Source organism: Molothrus aeneus, chromosome 7, assembly GCF_037042795.1.
Source record: "Molothrus aeneus isolate 106 chromosome 7, BPBGC_Maene_1.0, whole genome shotgun sequence".
In the NCBI taxonomy this organism is placed as follows: Eukaryota; Metazoa; Chordata; class Aves; order Passeriformes; family Icteridae; genus Molothrus; species Molothrus aeneus.
The window spans coordinates 32,802,677-32,822,835 of record NC_089652.1 but is presented as its reverse complement, the minus strand read 5'-3'; the positions used below and the strand labels follow the sequence as shown (position 1 = coordinate 32,822,835).

The window sequence follows — 20,159 nt, the reverse complement described above, 5'->3', positions numbered from 1 at the left end:
CAGGTAAGCTTGACCACTCTTCAGATACATAAAAGCCCACTGTGGTTTTAGGCAGCTGATGCATTTTAATATCAAATTTATTATTTCTTCCACTAAAGAATTTATCTAAGAATAAGCAGAGGCCTGACAAAGCTATTAAAACCACATATACTCTCTTCTGTCTCAGTCTGTTCGTTGAATTGTTTTCCCTCCAGAGAGACAGGCACTCACAACAGCACAAAGAACACCTGGCAGGTCACAGTGCATGAGGATGCCTGCACAACAGCAGCAGTTAGCAACTCCCAATTTGTTATGTTGGATTTTATTGTTCGTTTTCTCCTGTAAATTCTGTTTTCCTGCAATTCTGCTAAGCCTAAGTGAACTATATACCATTTACCAGAGTTTAACTCTCTGCTGACTGGTCCCCATAAACAGCATTTGTTGTCACAGCTATGAATTCAGAGAAATGGGAAAAACAATCCAAGGGAAAGTATTGTAAAAGAAAAGTGACAATTACATTTCCTTTTATTGATGACCCTGAGCACGGTAACCTGCTGGCAAACATCCTTCTTCCCACTCCATCAGAGCCCTCAGCACAGTGTGTCCTACACAACCACTAACCTTCATTTCACCTTTTTTTTCCTCTTTCCCTGATGGATGCAAAGCTGCACAGGGACAGGACAGGTCCACACAAAAGCAGGCAGGAAAAGGTCTTGGCTTGGCAGTGCAGGGGCAAGAGAGAGAAAAGAGATGGCAGCTCTAGGCCACTCTCACTCTTTCCCTTTCTTTAAAAGTATAAAGAAGCTAAGAGATTGCATTAAAATTAGGAAGGATGCCCAACCTGCCCTGAAGTTTCCTTCCAAGGAGCCACCAAAGCCTTCTGGGAGAGATCCCTTTCTGGAAACAAGATCCACAGGAGTTTACATGCTAGAGAAGGTAGAGCCCAACCTGAACAAAGAGAAATTCCTGGCTAAGGTATTTCCTGGAAGGTAAATGTATTTATTCATTCTATGGCCTTTCTACCTTCTGTTAAATTTATGAGCTTTTATGTTCTGTTATATTTTCAGCATTCAGCTCAAAAAACCTCAGTCACGGCACAGAAGGAAGAAATCCCATAAAGTCAGAAAGCACAAAGAGAGATTTAACTGCCTCTTCTTATTTTTTTTTTCAGCTCTGAGATAAATCCTTGATGCAGACTGAGTGTCTCACCTACTCTGCAGTAGGGGTGGGTGCACACCTGGGACACCACCCGAAACTGCTGCACAGCTCCTGGGCTCTCACCACAGCCCAGTGCAAACACATTCCAAGACCAGGGCTCAGAGATGCCAGGCATGGTGCCAATTCCCTGGCCACCCCAGCAGGATCTCCACAGACAACAAAAACAGGATTTCTCCAGAGATCTACACTGCCGGTGCTGCTGCCACCCATAAATTCCCACCTGAGTTCTCTACCCAAGCACATCAGCTCTGTCTGATCTGTCTCCAGTAGGTGCAAAATGCTGAGCTCTAATATATGACAGCAAGGGGGTTCTAAATCATTCCACTTTTGAGCTGTCACACACACACAAAAAGCTTTGGATGAGGCCAGACCAGTCTGCCAAACATAATCTGCCACAAAATCTTCTCAAATTAGGAAGAAAAAAAAAAAAGAAAACAACCTACTTTATTTAGCTTTGGTTGTTCTCCACCTCTCCCAAAACTGAGAGCTATAAATTTCCCCAGAACAGAGCCCATTAACACAATTTCTAACAACCAGTAACATCACAGGTACCAGGCAGCTGTCATCACCATGCCTGTTAAACAGTTTTAAATTTTCACAGAAAAAAAGCTGGAACAGTACCTGGCGTTTGGTTTTGCATCAGAAGAATACAAGATTGAAACATAATTATTATACTTAGAAAAATTATACAGGAGCTACCCAGAAGATATTTTATCTACAATCCCACCTGGTTTCCACCTGAAAGGAAATCATCCAGCTTTAAGAAAGAGACTCTAGGAAGGGTCACAATAACCTGAACAGGAGAAAATGAAGCTCTGAAAATTAAGCTTTAGAAGTTTGTCATCTTCTTCCATGAGACCAAACTTCATCCTTCCTTACTCCCATAATTTCAGTCTAAACAGCTGTGATAGTTGCAAAGACTCCTTTGCCTACACCTGAAGCTATGCTCATTTTAAGAACATGCATTTCTCTGGGGATTTTCTATATGTAGAATAAACTACCTAGGAATATACACATCACTTGGGTTGGAGGAGAAATCAGAAAACAACGTCAATGTTTCATTTTGATATCACAAAGCAAAATGCAGGAAGCTTTTCAGAAACTTGATTCCTGCTCTTTGAAAGGAAGAAACTTGGAAAAGGAGTTTCAATTTCCAAAACTCCATTCTTATCCTCCTCATCACTTGCACATGGAATCCTTTCATTTGGTGATGTTATATGGGAAATTCTGCTGCTCCCCTTTCTGCACAGAATCACTGAAATACTGGTTAGCTGTAAGATTTTAAACTGAAGGCAAGTTTTAAACAAGACAGACTATATAAAAGAGTAACCCAAAAGACTGGATTTTTGAGGGGTTTTCCTATTTTTTTTTCTTTTTACAGGAATCTCTCCGCTCTCCTGGTGCTGTGCACAGCCCAGTTCAGCTCCTTTCCCACTGACTGAGAATGAAGATGGGCCAAGAGCATCTCACGTGTATGGTGCTAATGCAGTGAGGCTTTCACTGCTGTGCAGCAAATAGGAAGCAAGGTTTGAATGTTCCTGACTCTCCTAATGTCACCCAGCAAAAGAGATAATGGCATGAAATGCACAGTCCTGGAGGTTGGCAGAACAGATGGAGCCTTAACCTTTATGGGAGACTCTGGTTACACAGCTTCTGTGTCTTAAATAATTTATAGGATCTGATCATATGGGAGCTTCAGCTGTGGAAACAGACGACGCTGAAACAAGATCTGATCCAATCTGTTCATTTGCCACTGTTCAAAACCTGGGAAAGGTGAACAGGTTGCCCTAGAGCCCATGGCACTTGCAGGCATGGGATTTCCAGCCCCATACTCTTGTTTATTCCTGTTTATTGCTTTCAACACAACCCAACATCAGTTTGTGGTACACCACATTTGCTCTAGCTAATCAACTTTGATCCAATTCTGCTCTAAAACCAAGCAACTTCTCCTCAAATTACAGTTCAGGTGAAGATGCAAGTTAGGCAATCACTGCACATTATCAGACAAATATTGAAGCAAAAAATAGCAGCTTGCTCTTAAGGTAGAATATTTACAAATGGGTACAGTGGTTCCATGGGATTTAAATGGTAAACAGTGTAGATTGAGAAAACTTTAGCCTGAGAGCAGCATTTGTGCTGACCCCCAGGGTAGGCAATGCTGGCACAGGGACACTCAGGGGGCTGTGGACACGACACAGAGCAAAGAAATCACATAAATGTGCACATTTGCACTTCCACACAGCAACAGAGCAGGGAGAAGTGAGAGAGCAGCACAAGCACGTTACCCAGGTCAGAAATACACACAACAGCCCATTTTTAGCATGCCTTATCAAACAGCTGGGCCAGTCTGAAAGCTCCCCAAAACCATTTAGGAGAAGCATATTAAAGCAAACCAGCCCCAGTTCAGATGACTTTAAAATTCCAGGCTAAATTCTGCTTTATAAAAGCTGATTCATGAACAGACCAAATATTGCTGTTCTGGGATGCACAACAAAGAGTGGGGCAGATGGTCTGGGGTGGCAGCAGCTTCACTCATCTGATTTTAATCCATCACCACAACCCTGTCAGAGCCTCAGTCACGTGTGTTGCACTTAACTCACTTGCTCGGTTCACACAAGGCATCCAGAAAAAGCTCACTGAACAAGATGTACAGCTCATATTTACTACTCAACCCTGCCAGCATTCCTGCTTTTTTAAACAAGATTGGAGAAATAAATTCGCTCTTGGCTGCGAGAACCTTGCCAGCTTTTCCATCCTAACTGTGTTTTAATCGGATCAGCCCTTAAACTTTTCAAAAAAGAGTATTTAATGAAAACAAACAGATGTACAACTGCCGACCGTCACCGGGAGACTGTTAACATGTGTCATCACCAAGTTTTAATAGCAAAACTAAAAAAACAACAAAGATTGAGAGTTATGACAGGGAAATATGGTTGCTATAGAAGTCCAGCTTCCACAAGACAACACTCCAGCAGGGAGGAGTTCCCACGCACAGCCCGAGCAGGTGCCTGTGCCAGAGCTGGCGTGCACACCTCAGCCCCCCAGCTCCCTCTGCCCCCTCCTGCCCTCCCACTGCTCACCCTCAGCTGCTGCAGACTGCTGATCCAACAGAAAATCCTTCCAAATACAGGGGGGAAATACAGCTTCCCTCACATCAGGCTTCAAATCGACTCCTCCAGCAGCGTGATGTGACCTGAGCCCCTGAGGAGCAGGGATGAGGACACATCTCCCTGTGGCAGCAGTTCTGTGCTGCAGCCTCCTGCAGAAATACACCCACCTGAACAGGCTCCATGTCACCAGCCAAGGAAGCTTCTCCAGAAGATAATTCCACTTGCAGCACGCTCAAAAATAGCCCCATACACATTATGATCCCTATTTCTAAGAATAAAACTGAATAAAATGGTTTCTCCCTCTGCTTCCCACAGGAAAGCAAAGCAAAGAGCCTGTCTAAATTTTCTTCCCTTTTCTTAATGAAACTTTTATTGATTTTTCATCCTTGTGAATCATTGCCTTGGAGCAACTTCTTTTAGCCGCAGGTTCTCACATTTAATTTGTATGTAAGCTTAAGGGAAGCTTTATCAACAGAGTCTCCAGAAAGATACTAGAACAGTTTTATGGAAAAGCTATGAAATTTTACATATGGCATTTACCAGCCTAGTTTAACAAGAATAAAAAAAAAAAAAAAAAAAAAAAAAATAATGCATGACATCAACAATCAGCAGATTCCTGTGACATCCTATGGCACCTCCATGCAGCTGTCAGTGCTCAAAGCATATAGAAGTCAGGCTGAATAAATTTGTTCTGATAAAGAGTAAAAATAAACACACACCAGACATTCATTCAGATGTATGAATCCTCCACATGTTAACAGCTACCTAAAGATAAGGAGAACAGAACATGTGTCTGTGTGTCCATAGCATAACAAGACAGTTTCTGGCACTAAAATGTGTATTTGAGTTGGGCATAAGGAAACTGCTAGGATTTAGTGAATAAATAAATGAAAAATCCATCAGCAATACATTAACAGACAAGACAGCTTTGCCAATACCAAAGACATAAAAAGGAACAAATCTCTGATAATTTATTCTTAAGCTAAAATTTTCCAGCTGCTTCAAGGGCTATTTACATGGGAAAAACAACTAAAATGCTACAGACCTTTCAGCTCTCATTCATGCAAAATACATTTATTTTACTGGTCTAGGGAGGGAACAAATTTATGGGCCAACAAGCAGCATCCAGGGTACAGTAATTCAAGTAACTATTACTCAGGTTTGTCTCCAAGAAAAGGAGGTATCCTTTTGCTTAAAAGTTAATCTTTTGCATTGTGAGTAATATTGTCTAAGTGGCAAAGAAAAGTATTGGCTAGAATTGGTTCCACAAGACCTGAAAATGAGGATCTTTCACAAAATATCTAGGCTTCTGGGGAAACAAAACAAAAAAAAAAAGGAAAAAAGTTAGTAAGTTGAATCATCTGTCACTTTATCAGTCCAACACCTGTTATCTTTGAGAGGTGAAGCAAAAGGAAAGCTTGATGGAAATCTTTTCCCCATTCTCTCAAGTCTTTGCACAGAAGTATCAACTCACTAGCACTGTCCTAATGATGATAACCCAATTGTCTTTAACTACTTCCCAAATTACCTGATTAAGGAAGGAATTCAATAGTGTTTCCCAGGTAGTATCCATTAATACCCACAGGCAGGGATCAGTAACAGAGCCTGCAGAGCGCTGCCCACGCAGCTGGGAGCAAAGCAGAGGAGGGGGAAGAGAGAGAGAGAGAGAGAGAGAGGGAAACCACTGCTGGTCACAGGAATGACCCTGAACAACAAACAGGCAGCCAGACCCCAGGCTGGACTGTGCCAAGGCAAGAGAAGTCCTTGAGCTGCACAGCAGCAAGCACAGGATGAAGCCAGATGAGATTACTTATGCAGGATGCTTATCCCATTGAAAGAGAAGTGGCAACACCAGCACCAGGAGAAAAAAGGGGATTTCATAAGGATAAACAGATTTTTTTTAAAAATCATGTTTGTTGATCATGAACATTAGGTCTTCTACTCCAAAAAGATTTAAGAACTGTAAAAAGTTATTGGGATGAGGAAAGGTTAGGGAAATTTTTTAACTCTCTCTTAAACAGGCCATACCAAAACACTGAGAGTAAAAGAAAGAACATTTATAAAATCCTACATGAAGCAAACATGAAAAGGTTGCTCAGCTGCAAGATAACTGAGTAATGTAACCTTTCAAAGCAGCAATGAAAAGCGATTAGACCATCCCTTGGATTGAAAATGATTGATCATGCTGCTGGTATTGGAATTGAAGCTGACTATAATGCCTTTTATGTAATTGCTTTATTGAATATAGCATAGCTTTATTTGGCAATATAGTCAGAATACTGTGAGTTTTACCAGTTCTTTAGCTCCTGATACACCACAGACACGCAGTTACAATACATTTATCCCAATGACATTGGATTAAATGGCACATACTGAGGTTGCCTCCTGACCTTTCAGTTAAGGTCTACAGGGAATCTTCGGCCTGCAGAATCATCTAGTTGATTTGAGTACCAGCAGCTTTCCATCCTCTGCATCTGTTTGGTGGTTTATTCCATAAACTATATCAAAAAAACCTTAAATCTGATTTGGGGCCCTGTGTGCTGTAATAATTAAATCATTCTGAACACTTTGAAAGCTGGCTCATCCATTTAAAAAAAAAAATCAATCAAGGACGAGTAAATCACAGTGAAGAAGAAGAGTAAGTAAAACTTTCTTTTTTATATTGGAGCACATTGAAATATCTATGGGAAAAGCAGTGGGGGTGAGGAGTTGTTTGATTTTAACCTTTGTTTTTATCTAAAAAAAACAGCTTCAAAATTTAAATGTAACGGCATAGAATTACCTTTTCTCACCTGCTTTTCAGTTTCCATTATTTACCATCCCCTGGTATCACTCCCTGTTCTTTGAAGAGAGTCCTGGCAAAGGTCAGCAGTCAATTAACCATCAATAAACACCCAACATGAGAGTGACAATTTCGGGCTGCCTGAGCTCCCATTACTAAATCAAGCAACATGTTAGAAATCTCATAACAAAAGGCATAAAGTACTTTGGAGTGTTCTGAACATAAATACAATGCTACCTTTAAAGCAGTAAGTATGAAAAATATCAAAGGAGGTATGTAATACCAAGTTTTATCATCTATTGCACACGTATATTGATTTAACCAAGACATGCTCACTTATCTACAAAGCAAAAAATTGGGTTTTAAGTACTGTACTTTGCAAGACCCTTAGGGCACAATAACATTACTGTCATCATTTACTCTGACTTCCCTGTCTCTCATTTGATCCATCCCCAGTCTTCTCAAAACATTGCAGCTCTGTTTCTATTTCTGCCACCATGCCAGTGCCCCTGGCTGGGTGGCAACACTGTAATTATACACGGGTGACATAAAAAAATTAAAATAAACATAAACACACACACAGGCACTGACATCTAGGCAACATATTTAACACTCAGGCACATGGATAATTTTCCCAGTGCTGTGCAGGCAAGGATGTACTCAGGGTTTGGGGAAGGTCGTTTTGCACATTTTCTCACGTTTAAAATTGTTTGGGGACAATCCTAAAAGCAAGATCATCTTGGCATTTTGCAGAGGAATGCAGAAGACAGAGGATTGGTATTTCCTTAAGAGAAAAGTGGGATCAATAACAGTTAACAGTTTGGATAAACCCTCATTATCAGATTCCTTCAACTTCAAAACGAATCCAAGTGAGCCTCCTGTTAAATGCAGACACAACCTCCAATCTGCAGATTCACAAATTTCACACTAAGAACATTTTAAGTCAAGATACAGCTATACAGAGGTTATGAAATATTTAATGCCAATTGAAAAACAGATGTACTGAGTTAGTTTAACTAAAAATACTGTAGTTTAGGTAAGTTATTCTAGTGATACACCATATGCATTTAATACACAGAGCTGCTAACAATTCACTGAAATTCATTTTCACTTCTGCTTGGATACAGCATTATTTTATTAATGCAACCAAGAATATTAAGGGAATGACACTAAAAACATGAGTGCTACCTTATGAGCTATAGTTAATAACAGAACTTCCAGAAAGTTTCTGGTGTTTAATCAATAAAGCTTCCTTTTAATCCTTGTCTGTAAAAACTCTAATTATGTACCCTATCCAGACAGCTGCTTCAAAACTCTGCAGCTAATACACACCAAAATTTATTGAATGCATAGAACATTTAAAGTATAGAAATAATTTTTTCTCTATCCAGTGTTTCCACTACAACAGATAGAAGAAAAGTGTTTATTTTGCTTAGAAGCAGATGAGTGATATAAATGTAACTAATGGGTCAAAAGATGTTAAAGATGACACAAGTACTGAAGTTTTCCCTTCAGCAGCTTCAAACCTGTGAAAGTTATGATTATAAATGTCACCATGTAGAGAAGTAAAACATGCCTCACATGTAGGTGGATATTATTACCCTATTGAAATTTGAAGGTCTTTGGATCTCAGGGGTGACAGAATAAACCCAAAAAGACAAGAAACACTGAAAAATTTCAGGTGGTAACACAAACACCACATGTCCCCTGGACTTAACCACATGGGTGGCACGCCCAGTCATGTTTCATATTTCTGTTGACTTATTCAATGGGTCAAAAAAGTCCTGATAAAGACTTAAAGAAGTACCTACCTTGCACATTTAATTTTTAAGCATATTGAAAATATAATGCTTTAAATGTCAGAATTTTTCAGAGGCATACAGCATGAGCTATTCTTGCAAATGAAGCGTAGGAACACCTTTAAAGCTGCTGTTGACTAAGCCAGGGAACACGAACCCTTCATTACCACTTAATTCTGTACAGGCTATAAACACAGCCCCGAGCTCGCTCGCAGTCACTGGGGCTGTGCTGGTGACATCAGCCCCTCCCCATAGCTGCAAATCTGACAGCACTGCTTCACAGAGCAGCGCACAGCTTTTAAACAGATCCTGGGAAAATAATCCAACAACCAAGCAGCAAATGTATTGCTGAAGGTAACAGGGAGGGTGCCCGGTGCTGTCCCTGGATCAGCTGGGTACCACAGCGCACACACTCCGCAGCCTGGGCGCCGCCTTGGAGGCGCTGGGCTGGCTCCTCTTTGAACATATGCCCTTTCAAGTGAAATTAATCACTCTCTTTATCACTCCTGCAGCATCTGGAGCCATAATCATTACCCAACTGCTGGGAAAGAAATGAAACCACTAATCGCACGGGGAGCAGGGCTTAGCGTTCAGAGCAGGAAAGTTTTTATTAAGTTCTCATTTGAAAAGTGATTTTTCATGGCTGGCCTTGCAGGACATGCCACACAAAAGCTGGATCTGCTTCAGCAACTGTCTACAACTCACCCCCAGCACACAGAACCAATTTGTGTTTAGAACCACTATAATGAGGGTTTAACATGCTTTTCCAAACTTAGCTCTATAATCCTAAATCACTATTACACGCAAGCACTACACGGAGACACATTCAACCACGAGCTTTAAAAGGGCTCTGGAAGAAGGAAATGCAGAATTCTGCAGAGGCAGAGACCAGACAGTGCCCCTAGAATCACACCCTGCTCTTGGACTGGTCTCAGTCCAGGCAAACTGAAGCTCTGACATTCAAAACTACTGCATTAAGTGGTTATTTCATCATATCGATGCACTGGCTGAGGGTGATTGAATTAAACAATGTCAAGACTATGGAAATAACCTGGTTTATCATGAAATATCCCTTCCAATTTCTCTATTTCATGTTCCTGGCTTTTGCCATCCACATTTTTTGAAACTAAGAAAGAATGCAAAGTAATTTTTTTTTTTCTTTTTGGAAAGAAAAGAAAAATGAATAAAATTATAATGGCAGGATTATTCTCAAAAACAGCAGCAGAAGAAAAAAAGTATCTAGGGAATAAGGATATCAGAGGGCAGACTTCCCAAACCTCATGAAGAGTCCCTAGAAAGAGTCAGCAGCATAACTTGCATACTGAGAACGTGTATTTTAGGGATTTCTAATACAATTTTGTGTCATTTTCACCCACCGTTGTGCTCTACACAAGAGCTGAATGAGGAAGAGATTACCCTCATATACTGAAGCCATTCAACTAACTGGCAAAGTAAAACCCTTAAGATATACTTATTTAAAAAAAAACCTGCAGGGTTCTGAACAAGGGCAGCAGAGTAATTAAATCTAGTACTCCACTAAAACAGGCTGAAAATGTGATCATCCATTTTTAATGCACCACCTATACATAACAACAGAAATCTTTCCAACAGCTGCATTCAATTAAAAAAAAATTAACCCCAAGGAAAAACTACAGAAATATCCCAATCTGTTTTTCTTGCCACTCACTGTGCTTCTTTTGTGACTGAAATATGTACAACAATACAATCCAACAAAGTTAAATGAAAAGTACCACAATTCCAATAATAAGCTATCTTTTTATTTTTTTAAATGAACTATTTAAAAGAAACCACTTTTGCAGATTTTCCCTTGTGACCCCCAGTTCTGTTCCCATAGTAACTATTGAGGAAAGAAAAGGATGAGAAGCCTAGCATACTTTTCCCAATACCAACAAAAAAACAGAAGAAAGCACCTTATTCTCAAAAACCATTATTCTCAAGAAGAGAAGAGGGACATCAAAAGATTAGTGTGAATCTCCTGTGTAATCTAGTTTAAACCACCACCTACTGAACATCTGATGCTGGTTGACAAAGATGTTTGCTAAAGCAGGCAGCCTTACTGTAAAAGGCCCGCTGAAATAGTTTTGGATGCCCAACAATAACAAAATGACCAGGCACATGCTGCAAAAGCTCCCCCCTGAAGGCAGCCAGCCCACAGCCAGGCTCAGCACTCGCCTTTGCCAAGGAACTCCTACTCCAGGCTCATCAAGTGTTAATTTCAGCATTTATTTCAGCGTTCTTTCAGCTCCTCCTCTGCTTGCCTTTTTAGCTGGATTGGTACTCTGTGCTGCCCATACTGCTTGCTGGAGTGCTTTTCTGGGAGAATATAATAACCCAAGGATTCCTTCTTTAAGCAGTGCCACCAAGAACCTCCCTGTGCTGTCCACAGCTCCTCACAGGAAACCAGAGCTAACAAACAAGCCAAGTTTTACAGACAAGGAAAAAAGGCACCAGTTTAGGTATTCCTGTATCTCTAACCAGCATCCCAAACTCTTCCAGGAGCTATTCCAACATCTCTGCTGCTGGCTGGCACTCCCTGTGCCACAGGTCCTTCATCCATGTCCCATGCACAGCACTTTGAGCCTGGTGGGATTAGGACAGGACCCAGGTGGGCGTGCCATGGGCTGCCCTGGCAGTTATCCAACCCAAAAGCAAACCTCAAGCAGTTGGAGGAAAGACCAGGCTGGAAAATGATGTTCCAGCATAAGAAAGCTTCTCCAGCTTTTATGGAACTCTTCTGGTGCACATTTGTCTTGTTCTCTGTCAAACTCCCCAGTATGTCCTGCTTGAGGACACAAGGTCTCCACCAACTTTGAAATGTCTCACCCAACTAACCATGAATCGACCAACTCCTGCAAAGGGTCATAAATTAAGGCAACGGGTGCATCTCCACAATCCCAAAACAAGCTTGATTCAGCTGTTGAGAAAATAAGACCAGATGATGATACCAGCATCAGAAGTGGAACAAGATGGATGGAACAGCAGAACCAAATGTAATAAAATTTTGAGAGTCATGGAACAGAAGGGTGGAAATGTGTACAGGAAATTGTAAGGAACAAAGAAGAAAGAAAACCAAATATTTATCAATCTGAAACAGCTGCATTTCTGTCTGAGGAAATGTGAGATTAGCTTTCAGGCCACCCTTAAAGCCTCTCAAATATCAGTGACTAATATCAATCAGCATTTTAAATTTTGCTCCTAACAAAATTTTGCAAAACAACTTCCTTTGAATCTTCAAATGTTATTCGTTTTTAATGTTCTGTAGAAATAGAAGCATAATTTATACTGTCTCATAAAATATTATTTTTAAGTAATTATTTTAGACAAATTTAGAAGTACTACTTTTTTATTTAAATTGCTTTTTTAACAGTTACATAATGAAACTACGCCAACACATTAAAAACAACTACACTGCTTCAAATGAAACTGTTCATTACAAAAACTGTTCATTGTTTTCAAAAATTACTCTGAGATATTTTAAGCCAGACATCTATAATTCCAATTAAATACAGTAAAACATCAGTAGGCGAAATCTTAATTGGGACTTGATATAATTCTGAGGAGCAGTGCTAAGAAAAGTTTTCATTTGACCAACCAGTTCTAAGAAATAAGTTAACTCACAGAGGTCCACAAGCTTGGTGTCTTCAATTCATAAATACATTAACAGCAATGACCAAAAGAAGAATTACTTAAACTAAAAAATAGTCTGGCTCAGGAACAGAAGCATAAACTGACCATGAATAAAGTAAAGGTAAAAATAAGATTTCTCATTTTAGAACAACTTTTCATTATCAGGTTTATGGCAGTGTCCTGGTTATTTTGAGAACAGAACATAATAGGTTTTTTTAAAACTACTAACTGCTTCTGCTGTCAATACGACATGACTACAATCTATAACCCAGGAGCACCACTTGTGTTCACTCTTAGCATAGTGAAGATCCTCTGAATCATACAAAGTATGATTAAATCAAGGCTAAATTTCCACTTCAAAGTTTCAGCATTTAAAACTCCAACCACCAAAGCAGTGTAAGAACAAGCCACAATTAGAATGTTTACCACACATTGAGAAGTTTGGAAGCATCAGATACACCACAAACTTTCCAGACACCACACAAAGATCACTAAAAAGCCATTTGTGCTTCATTCATGAGCGGTTGTCCCATCAAACAAAGAAACCACTTCATTTAGGACAGATAATCACTCTTCATTTTGTCGGGCTTTTGGAATACCTCACTTGTTGCAGAGCTATTTTTGAGTCTCCTTTCAGCAGGTTTGAGCTCTCCTGTCCTTTGAAGACCTGGACTCCTTTTAACATTTGGTGTACGTAGGTAAAAGCTCGTCTTTTAAGACATAAGGTCAAAGGCACTTCCAAACCAGCACTTGACCTTCATGAAATTACAATCTTGAGAAAGGGCATTTTATGGCAGTATTATCAGAGAACAGAGAACAAAAGGCCTTTTTCATCATAGCCAGGGCTGAGCTCACCCACACTCACGGGTGGTTCAAAGGTTCCTCCACATTAGAAGTTGTTCTCTGAAAAGTTCATTTTGTCCCTTTTCCATTATGGATTGTTTCTGAAGAACGACTAAAGATCAAAACCCATCTGCTAACCCTATTTTAAGGACGACTTTCAAATACAGGGAGTAACTCCAAAATTAAAGTTTTCATATGTTCACCTCAGGCAGGAGTACTTACAGCTCACACACCTGGCTCCCAAAAGCCCAGGAACTCCAGACGTTTAATGGTTTCTTCCTCAGGTAAAAATCTCTCTGCTGTGATCAGAATCATTACAAATCCATTTCCCAGTCTGATACCTCACTTTCAGTGCTCTTCCACTCAGATCAGGGAGCATGTCCCTGCTGAGCTAAATAGCCATCCTGATTCGTTTTTTCTAGAGCAGGAAAACTCACTGGGACACAACATCTGGGTTTCTAACAATCCCTTCCTTCCCTTCCATAGTGGACAGAGGATTATTTCCATGATAGATAGCATTTCTACCATGATTAAATAACTATTTTTCTAAAAATTAGGGCATTTTCATCCTAGAAAAAAAACATTTTTACAATGTTTCCCTCCTTAAAAAATAAACCCATGTCACTGCTTTAGCTCTGAGAGCCTTTTATGGGCTATGTCCCTTATATCTTGCATTCTGTTTGTATTTTGGGGAAACAGCACATACCTGGGGTGTAGTTTATGGAGGAGCTGAAGACATCAGCAGAGAAGGGGAGCCTAACCTATCCATGAGCTATAAAAAGAGTATCTGGAAAGAGACACTCCAGCACTTTGTAATCCTAATTATTAGACTCCTCCTGTAAAGTACTCAAAATATTAGCTTGTTTCTTACACTTAATTGTGATTTTGGAGCTAAATTTTAGAGATTTTAGAGAGTCACAAAAAAAAAAAAAAAGAAAAAACAACTAAAATTATGATGTGGACTCACGTATGTGTTACTATTCTATAGTTTTAAAAGCCTGAATGGCCATCACTAAAACATAGGCATACTGGCATTGCAGAAATTCCAGGAACTCTTAGGACTACTCCAAGTGTTGGAGAAAATTAACATGGTGAAATATTCAAATTGCTAATTGTCAACTGCATTAAATACTATTAATTTACAAGAATTTAGGTCCAATTAAATTTTGCAAGTGCAAGAAAATGATTCGGCTATTTGATGTTGCTGAGTAATTTAGCTGATATGATTATTTTTTTCATGTTTAGTGGCCACTAAATGAGAATCTGACAAGAAATATCTGGAAACCAGAAGACACAGGGTACAGATATTAATTTGTAACTTCTAGAAGCCAAAAGCTCAAAACAAATGGTTTTAAGACAGGCCACCAATAAGCAACATGCAAGTGATAGCCCTCTGAATAGCTGAGGGAAGAGTATGTATAGAATTACCTCACACTGCCAAGTTCTCATGTTTTAGAATTTCAGAGCCTGGGTTTTTTTTAGATGCAGTGATTTCAATACTGTTGTTTTCCCCTGGACCAAGACCACCAAGCCCAGAAAATGTACAAGTCTTCATTAGACAGTGTCAAGGATTTAGCTGAAAAAAAGGTCTGTATTATAAACTGCAGCAATTATATGATTTTTTTTTCCTTTTCCCCAGCCCCATCCATATTAAGGATGCCTCCCTGGATTTGTGTGTGCTAGGAAAATTTATTTCAGTACATAAGAATTCATTTTCATAAAGTCAGAGCTTTCAGTAGCATAATCTTATTTAATTATGAAGCATGACATTTCAATAAGAAGTTGAATTTCTCCCCAGCAGGTAAGTAACTTGCCATGCTTACAACAGACAATTCAAGATTTAAAAACAGAACAGATCATCCCCTTTCCCATTATGGACTGTTCATTTCTCATCAGATTGTTTTATTAAGAAAAAGGACAGCAGCTGCAACTTTTCTTTCTATTGGAATGGATCTGCCTAGCTTTTATTTTAAATTTTACTTAATTTTAGGTTCAATGTGCTGTGCTTTTGTTAACTTTTTATTATTTTGTATTGGGCACAAAAGTCCTCAAATGATAGGATGATTTTTATACAATTATTATACACGCCACAGGTTTCAATAGATCAATATCTCCATGATCTACATCCCAGGGATATTTTATTATTAATATCTTACCACAAGGGTTATGTTAACCCTTCTACCTCTCCAGATCCACCTATTCCACTTAAGTCACCACCCCTCTCTTCCCAAAACACTTCCTTTTAATCTTCTGGAGGACACACCTTTGTGACTAATCATAGTTGAAAACCTTTTCAGTTAAGGTATGAAAATGCTTACAAAATCAAGCCCCGTATGCCACCCTGACAGCAGACTGCCATTCACTGCCCATTCTGTTATTTCTCAGGAAAACTGCAAAAACAAAAGATTCAGGATTTAGAAATGCTGATACTTCACTACTACTGCAAGGGCTTCACAAATTATACTTAGTTTCTCAGCAAAACAAAATGTTTTGGGTGAACATACTATTCATTTCAACCTGGAACTAAACATTTGGGGCTTAGATGTAACTTTTATCTAACTTACAACAAAATACTTCAATGGGGAAAAAAAGGGAGGGGGGTAATGTTTACAAATACTGGAGAAAAATCTTTTTTCTTCAGTTGGGACAATACATTTAGCTGGAACTCACAAGGTATTTTCATTTGGCAAACACATCACTCAAAGTTGTTTTCTACCCCATGCCGCTCCATAAGCAGAGAAAGTACATCAAAATACTCTTAGGATTTAAAGTTTTTAAAGTGACTCTCTAGAGATCAGATATTTTTAATGCACTGTGGGAGTCACAAGAACTGACAATTTTCTTGTGCATCTGGAAGAGGAACCTTAACAGCAATCCTATTGAGGGCTTTCAGAGCATGGTGCCCACACAGTCCTGGGCACCAAGTTTTCTTAGCTCTAATTACATCTGCCCCAGATGCCTTTGAAGCATTGAAAGCTCCTTATTTTCAGCTGGAAACACTGAGTCAAATTAAAGTTTTATGATTTACAATGCACAGCCCTAATGACAGAAGAGAAGACAGACAGCACTGAAGGCTCTAATTTGTCTTTAAGAAAACAACTCTACCTTTCAAAGCTTGTTCAAAAATCATGTAAATAACAGTGAATTGGAGAAAAGATAGTCATTGTTTATTTCCTCCTCATTTCACATGCTAGACAGTGTAAAGAAAAAGTCTTTAGAAATACAGTATCATGCTGTACTTTACCAGCCCTTCCCCAGATTCCCACACCAGCAGCCAGGCAAGAAGTTTGTGTTGATCCTATCAGAAGAACAGGAGTTCTTCCAGAAAAATTGCTTCATTATTCCAATAATTCAGTCTATTACCTTCTACAGAAATGTAATTAAAAAATAAATAACCAAAATACCAAATAACCTCTCCAAAACAAAACAAAACACCAAAAAAGAGGGAAATTATTTTTCCATCACATTTAATTGCTGTGTTGCTCAGTCACAAAAGGCCAAACCTCAAAGGGATCCTGAGCAATGAAACCCCTGGTTCAGTTCAGTATTTTCTGATTAAGCACTTTAAGTAAACATTTCCCAAATTAGCCAATCTTTCCATTTCATTGAACATTCTCTGCTGCTGTGTGTTGTGCTACAAAACAAACATCTGATGCACCGTGTTTGGTCCTGTGCAGCTGTACCACCCCACCTCCCACCCACCCACTCCAGCACCAAAGCATCCTCACAGCTTTCCACACCCTGTACACACTCAAGCACTGCGTGTATCCAACCTGACTGAGGGACAGAAATAATTCACCACATGCACCAATGGAATTACAAATAGATCGACCAACAGCATGGGCTTCTGACTCAGCTCATCCTGAGAGATGCTGGTGTGCCCTTGCATACAAAAATTAAAAGAAAATTATTAAATATTTCAAAGAAAGCAATATTAGGATAATAATCTAGTAAAAATACTCTTAGATGAAAAGCATTAAGGAGTCTAGAATTATGCTCTGGGTGCATAATTACAACAGACATGTAGATTACTAATGTCAAACACAAATTAACTTTCTATTTTTCAGAATTAAAAAAAAATTACAACAGAAGACATTATCAGACTTTTAAAACTTATTATTGAACTAAAACAGAATGGAGAAAGGACAATCATGTCATCCTTTAATACAGCAAATATCTAGTAGAGAAGCTAACATATCTTTTTCCTACCTGTTTTCCAGACAAACTGGTGACCTCTCTTGGCTTGCAGATCAGCTGTTTGCAACATTAAGAACACAAACAAAAGGAAGGGCTTCCCCAGGCTCTGCCATGCCCAATGAGGAGAAACCCAGTTCTGTTGTAGAAGCATAATTCAGATAATTCAGTCTCTTGTATTCTTTGGTCCTAGAATTAAAAATAAAAACAAAAAAAAAAAGAGAGAAGGCTTGTTAAAATATTCAAACCACCAAGGCAACAGGCTCAGCCTAAGGGTAACCTGGTGGCCAGTGTGGATTTGATGAGGACAAGTCTGTTGCAGGTGCTTCACTTGGAGAGGGAGAAAAGAAAAGGCAGAAGGGAAGAGAGAAGGGAAGGGCCAGCTCCCAGAGGACCTACAGTCCCATCCTACAAAGCCACTGTAAATGCTTCTAGCAGGCTCTTAGCAAGAAATCTGCCAGTAACAATAAATGGCAATGGACCCAGGGGCAGCGTGTGGTGTGTGCCTTCTTTTCACTAGTAGCTTTAGCAGGAATGTTGTCTTGATATAGGCAGACTAAACCAAAGTGAGAATGGATTCCACGTACAAAATTCAGCTCCAAATCCATGCCCTACATTTAAGATCCAGATCTGGAAGTGTTTTTAGCTCCTAACCCTGTGTAAACATGGGGTACACAAGAGCAACACTAGAAATGTGGTGCAGCAGGAAAAGCAGGGAAATGGGGTTGCTTATTAGCACATGATAGACCAGCTTGAGAGGGAAAACCAGACACTACACAGGCATTTCTGTGGAATTTGGGACACTCATTCAAGTCCCTTTGGATCACTAAGCTCCAGGTCAGCAACAAATTGCTCCAGAGAGGTCTCTCTGACTAAGGGATTTTAATTAAGCTCCCCAACACTTCAGACAAATACCAGAGGCACATTGTGAATGAGACTGGAGTGGATCAAGTCCTCCTGCTGCAGCAGTTTTACACCACACAATTCATCAAGATAATCAGTGAGTGGTGCTGGAAGCAAGGAGGAATGTTCCTCTGGGTCTCCCATACAAAGCAGGAGACCAACTCCTAAATGCCAGCTTCAGCAAACACCCACATTGTTTATATACTACAGAAAAGCTCCAAACAGCAGAGATTAAGAAACTCACACAATAAAATAAAATCTTAAAAATTCCTATTCAGTCCAGTAATTCCAATCTTTGTGTCTCTCATTCCACAAGATGACCAACTAGACACTTAGGCAGACTTTACATGAGTTTCAACTTATTTTAGATTCATCCATATTCAGGTGGAAACAATTTAGAAATCTCAAAAAACATTCATGGTACTTCCACATCAAACAAGTTTCTGACGTAAATTTACATATTAATTTTTCTGATGCAACAGCTTTTGTATTTATAACAGGTATTCATACCATACTTAAATTCTCCACATAGTTCCACTTATTAGTGATTAATCCTACTTTTATAGGTAAAAATGTCACATCTCTACTTGCATAAGGATGGAGATAATACCTGTCTTCAAGATTTGTCTTCATGGGCATAATCTTGGTGATTTTCATTAAAATTATCAGTTATTGGAAGTTCAGTCCAGAAATTTCTATTACATTCCTAACCTTATGAAAAGCAACATTGTCATAGCACATAATACACAGCATCGTTCTTGATAAGAAACTGAAGATAAATCTGGAAATTGTACACACTGAATATACAGTAGAGCTTTTAATTCCAGGCTGTATTCAAATTACTTTGAAACAGTTTCTATCATGATAAATCCATGCAATTACATTTAATCAGATATTGACTAACTACAGTGGAAGATACAATGTAATATCTGTTATCTGGTTTAGCTCATTCCTGGATTTCAGATGAACAGCATCTCATGTACAAGCTAAAAACCCATCAACCTGACCAAATAACGTGGGCAAGGGACCACATTTATGCTTTGCTTCTTCTGGGTTAATTTTATTCAGAATTCACATTTAATTCAGAATGCAGCCCACCAAGTCCCAACACGCAGGGAATGTAACACAGACCACAAGTGGCCTCAGAGGAAGCACACAAGCTCAAATCTTGAGCATCGTTCAGAAATCCAATGCAGCAGTGAAGTCCTGGGGTGTGGGGAAGAAGGGCCCCCAGAAACCCTGCAATTCAGCATTTTTTGCCCATCAGGATGGCTGCTCACCTCACACAGAAGAGCTGAGGAGGAGCAACTCGCCCAGTGCCTTCAGCATCGCCGTCACCATCTATGGCGGTGGGAAAACAGAGTCAGCAGCTTTCTGTCAAGGGAAGGACAAGGAGTTAGTGACACTGGCTCCAACACCAGCTCTGTAGGTTTCACATACAAAAACACAAAAGCAGGGAAGATATTATTCAGATGCTCAGATTTCAGCACTGGAGGGGAGCCACACGCCCAGCCCTACACAGACAGCGCTCATTGCACTTGCAGGGCAGCCCTCCAGGGCCAGAAAATGCCATAAAACCACCAAAACCTAAACAGGCAGGGGTGTGAAATGGGCAAATCCAAGGACACCTCAGATAACAGCCGATAAAGATGCTGAGGTTTTAAATGAAGCACGAGTAGGGCT

At 39.7% G+C, this 20,159-nt stretch overlaps 1 protein-coding gene across 2 annotated transcripts in view; it reads right to left on the bottom strand.

The window, feature by feature from the left end:
- THSD7B (thrombospondin type 1 domain containing 7B) overlaps positions 1–20,159 on the bottom strand; it is a 299,199-nt gene that overhangs the window by 225,299 nt on the left and 53,741 nt on the right. For both annotated transcript variants that reach the window (XM_066553613.1, XM_066553614.1), the window contains exons 2-3: positions 19,757–19,850; positions 17,589–17,762 (exon numbers count right to left, since the gene is read on the bottom strand). In XM_066553613.1, the coding sequence (XP_066409710.1) occupies positions 17,589–17,727 (139 nt within the window). In that variant the 5' untranslated portion in view covers positions 17,728–17,762; positions 19,757–19,850. The remainder of the gene's footprint in view (positions 1–17,588; positions 17,763–19,756; positions 19,851–20,159) is intronic.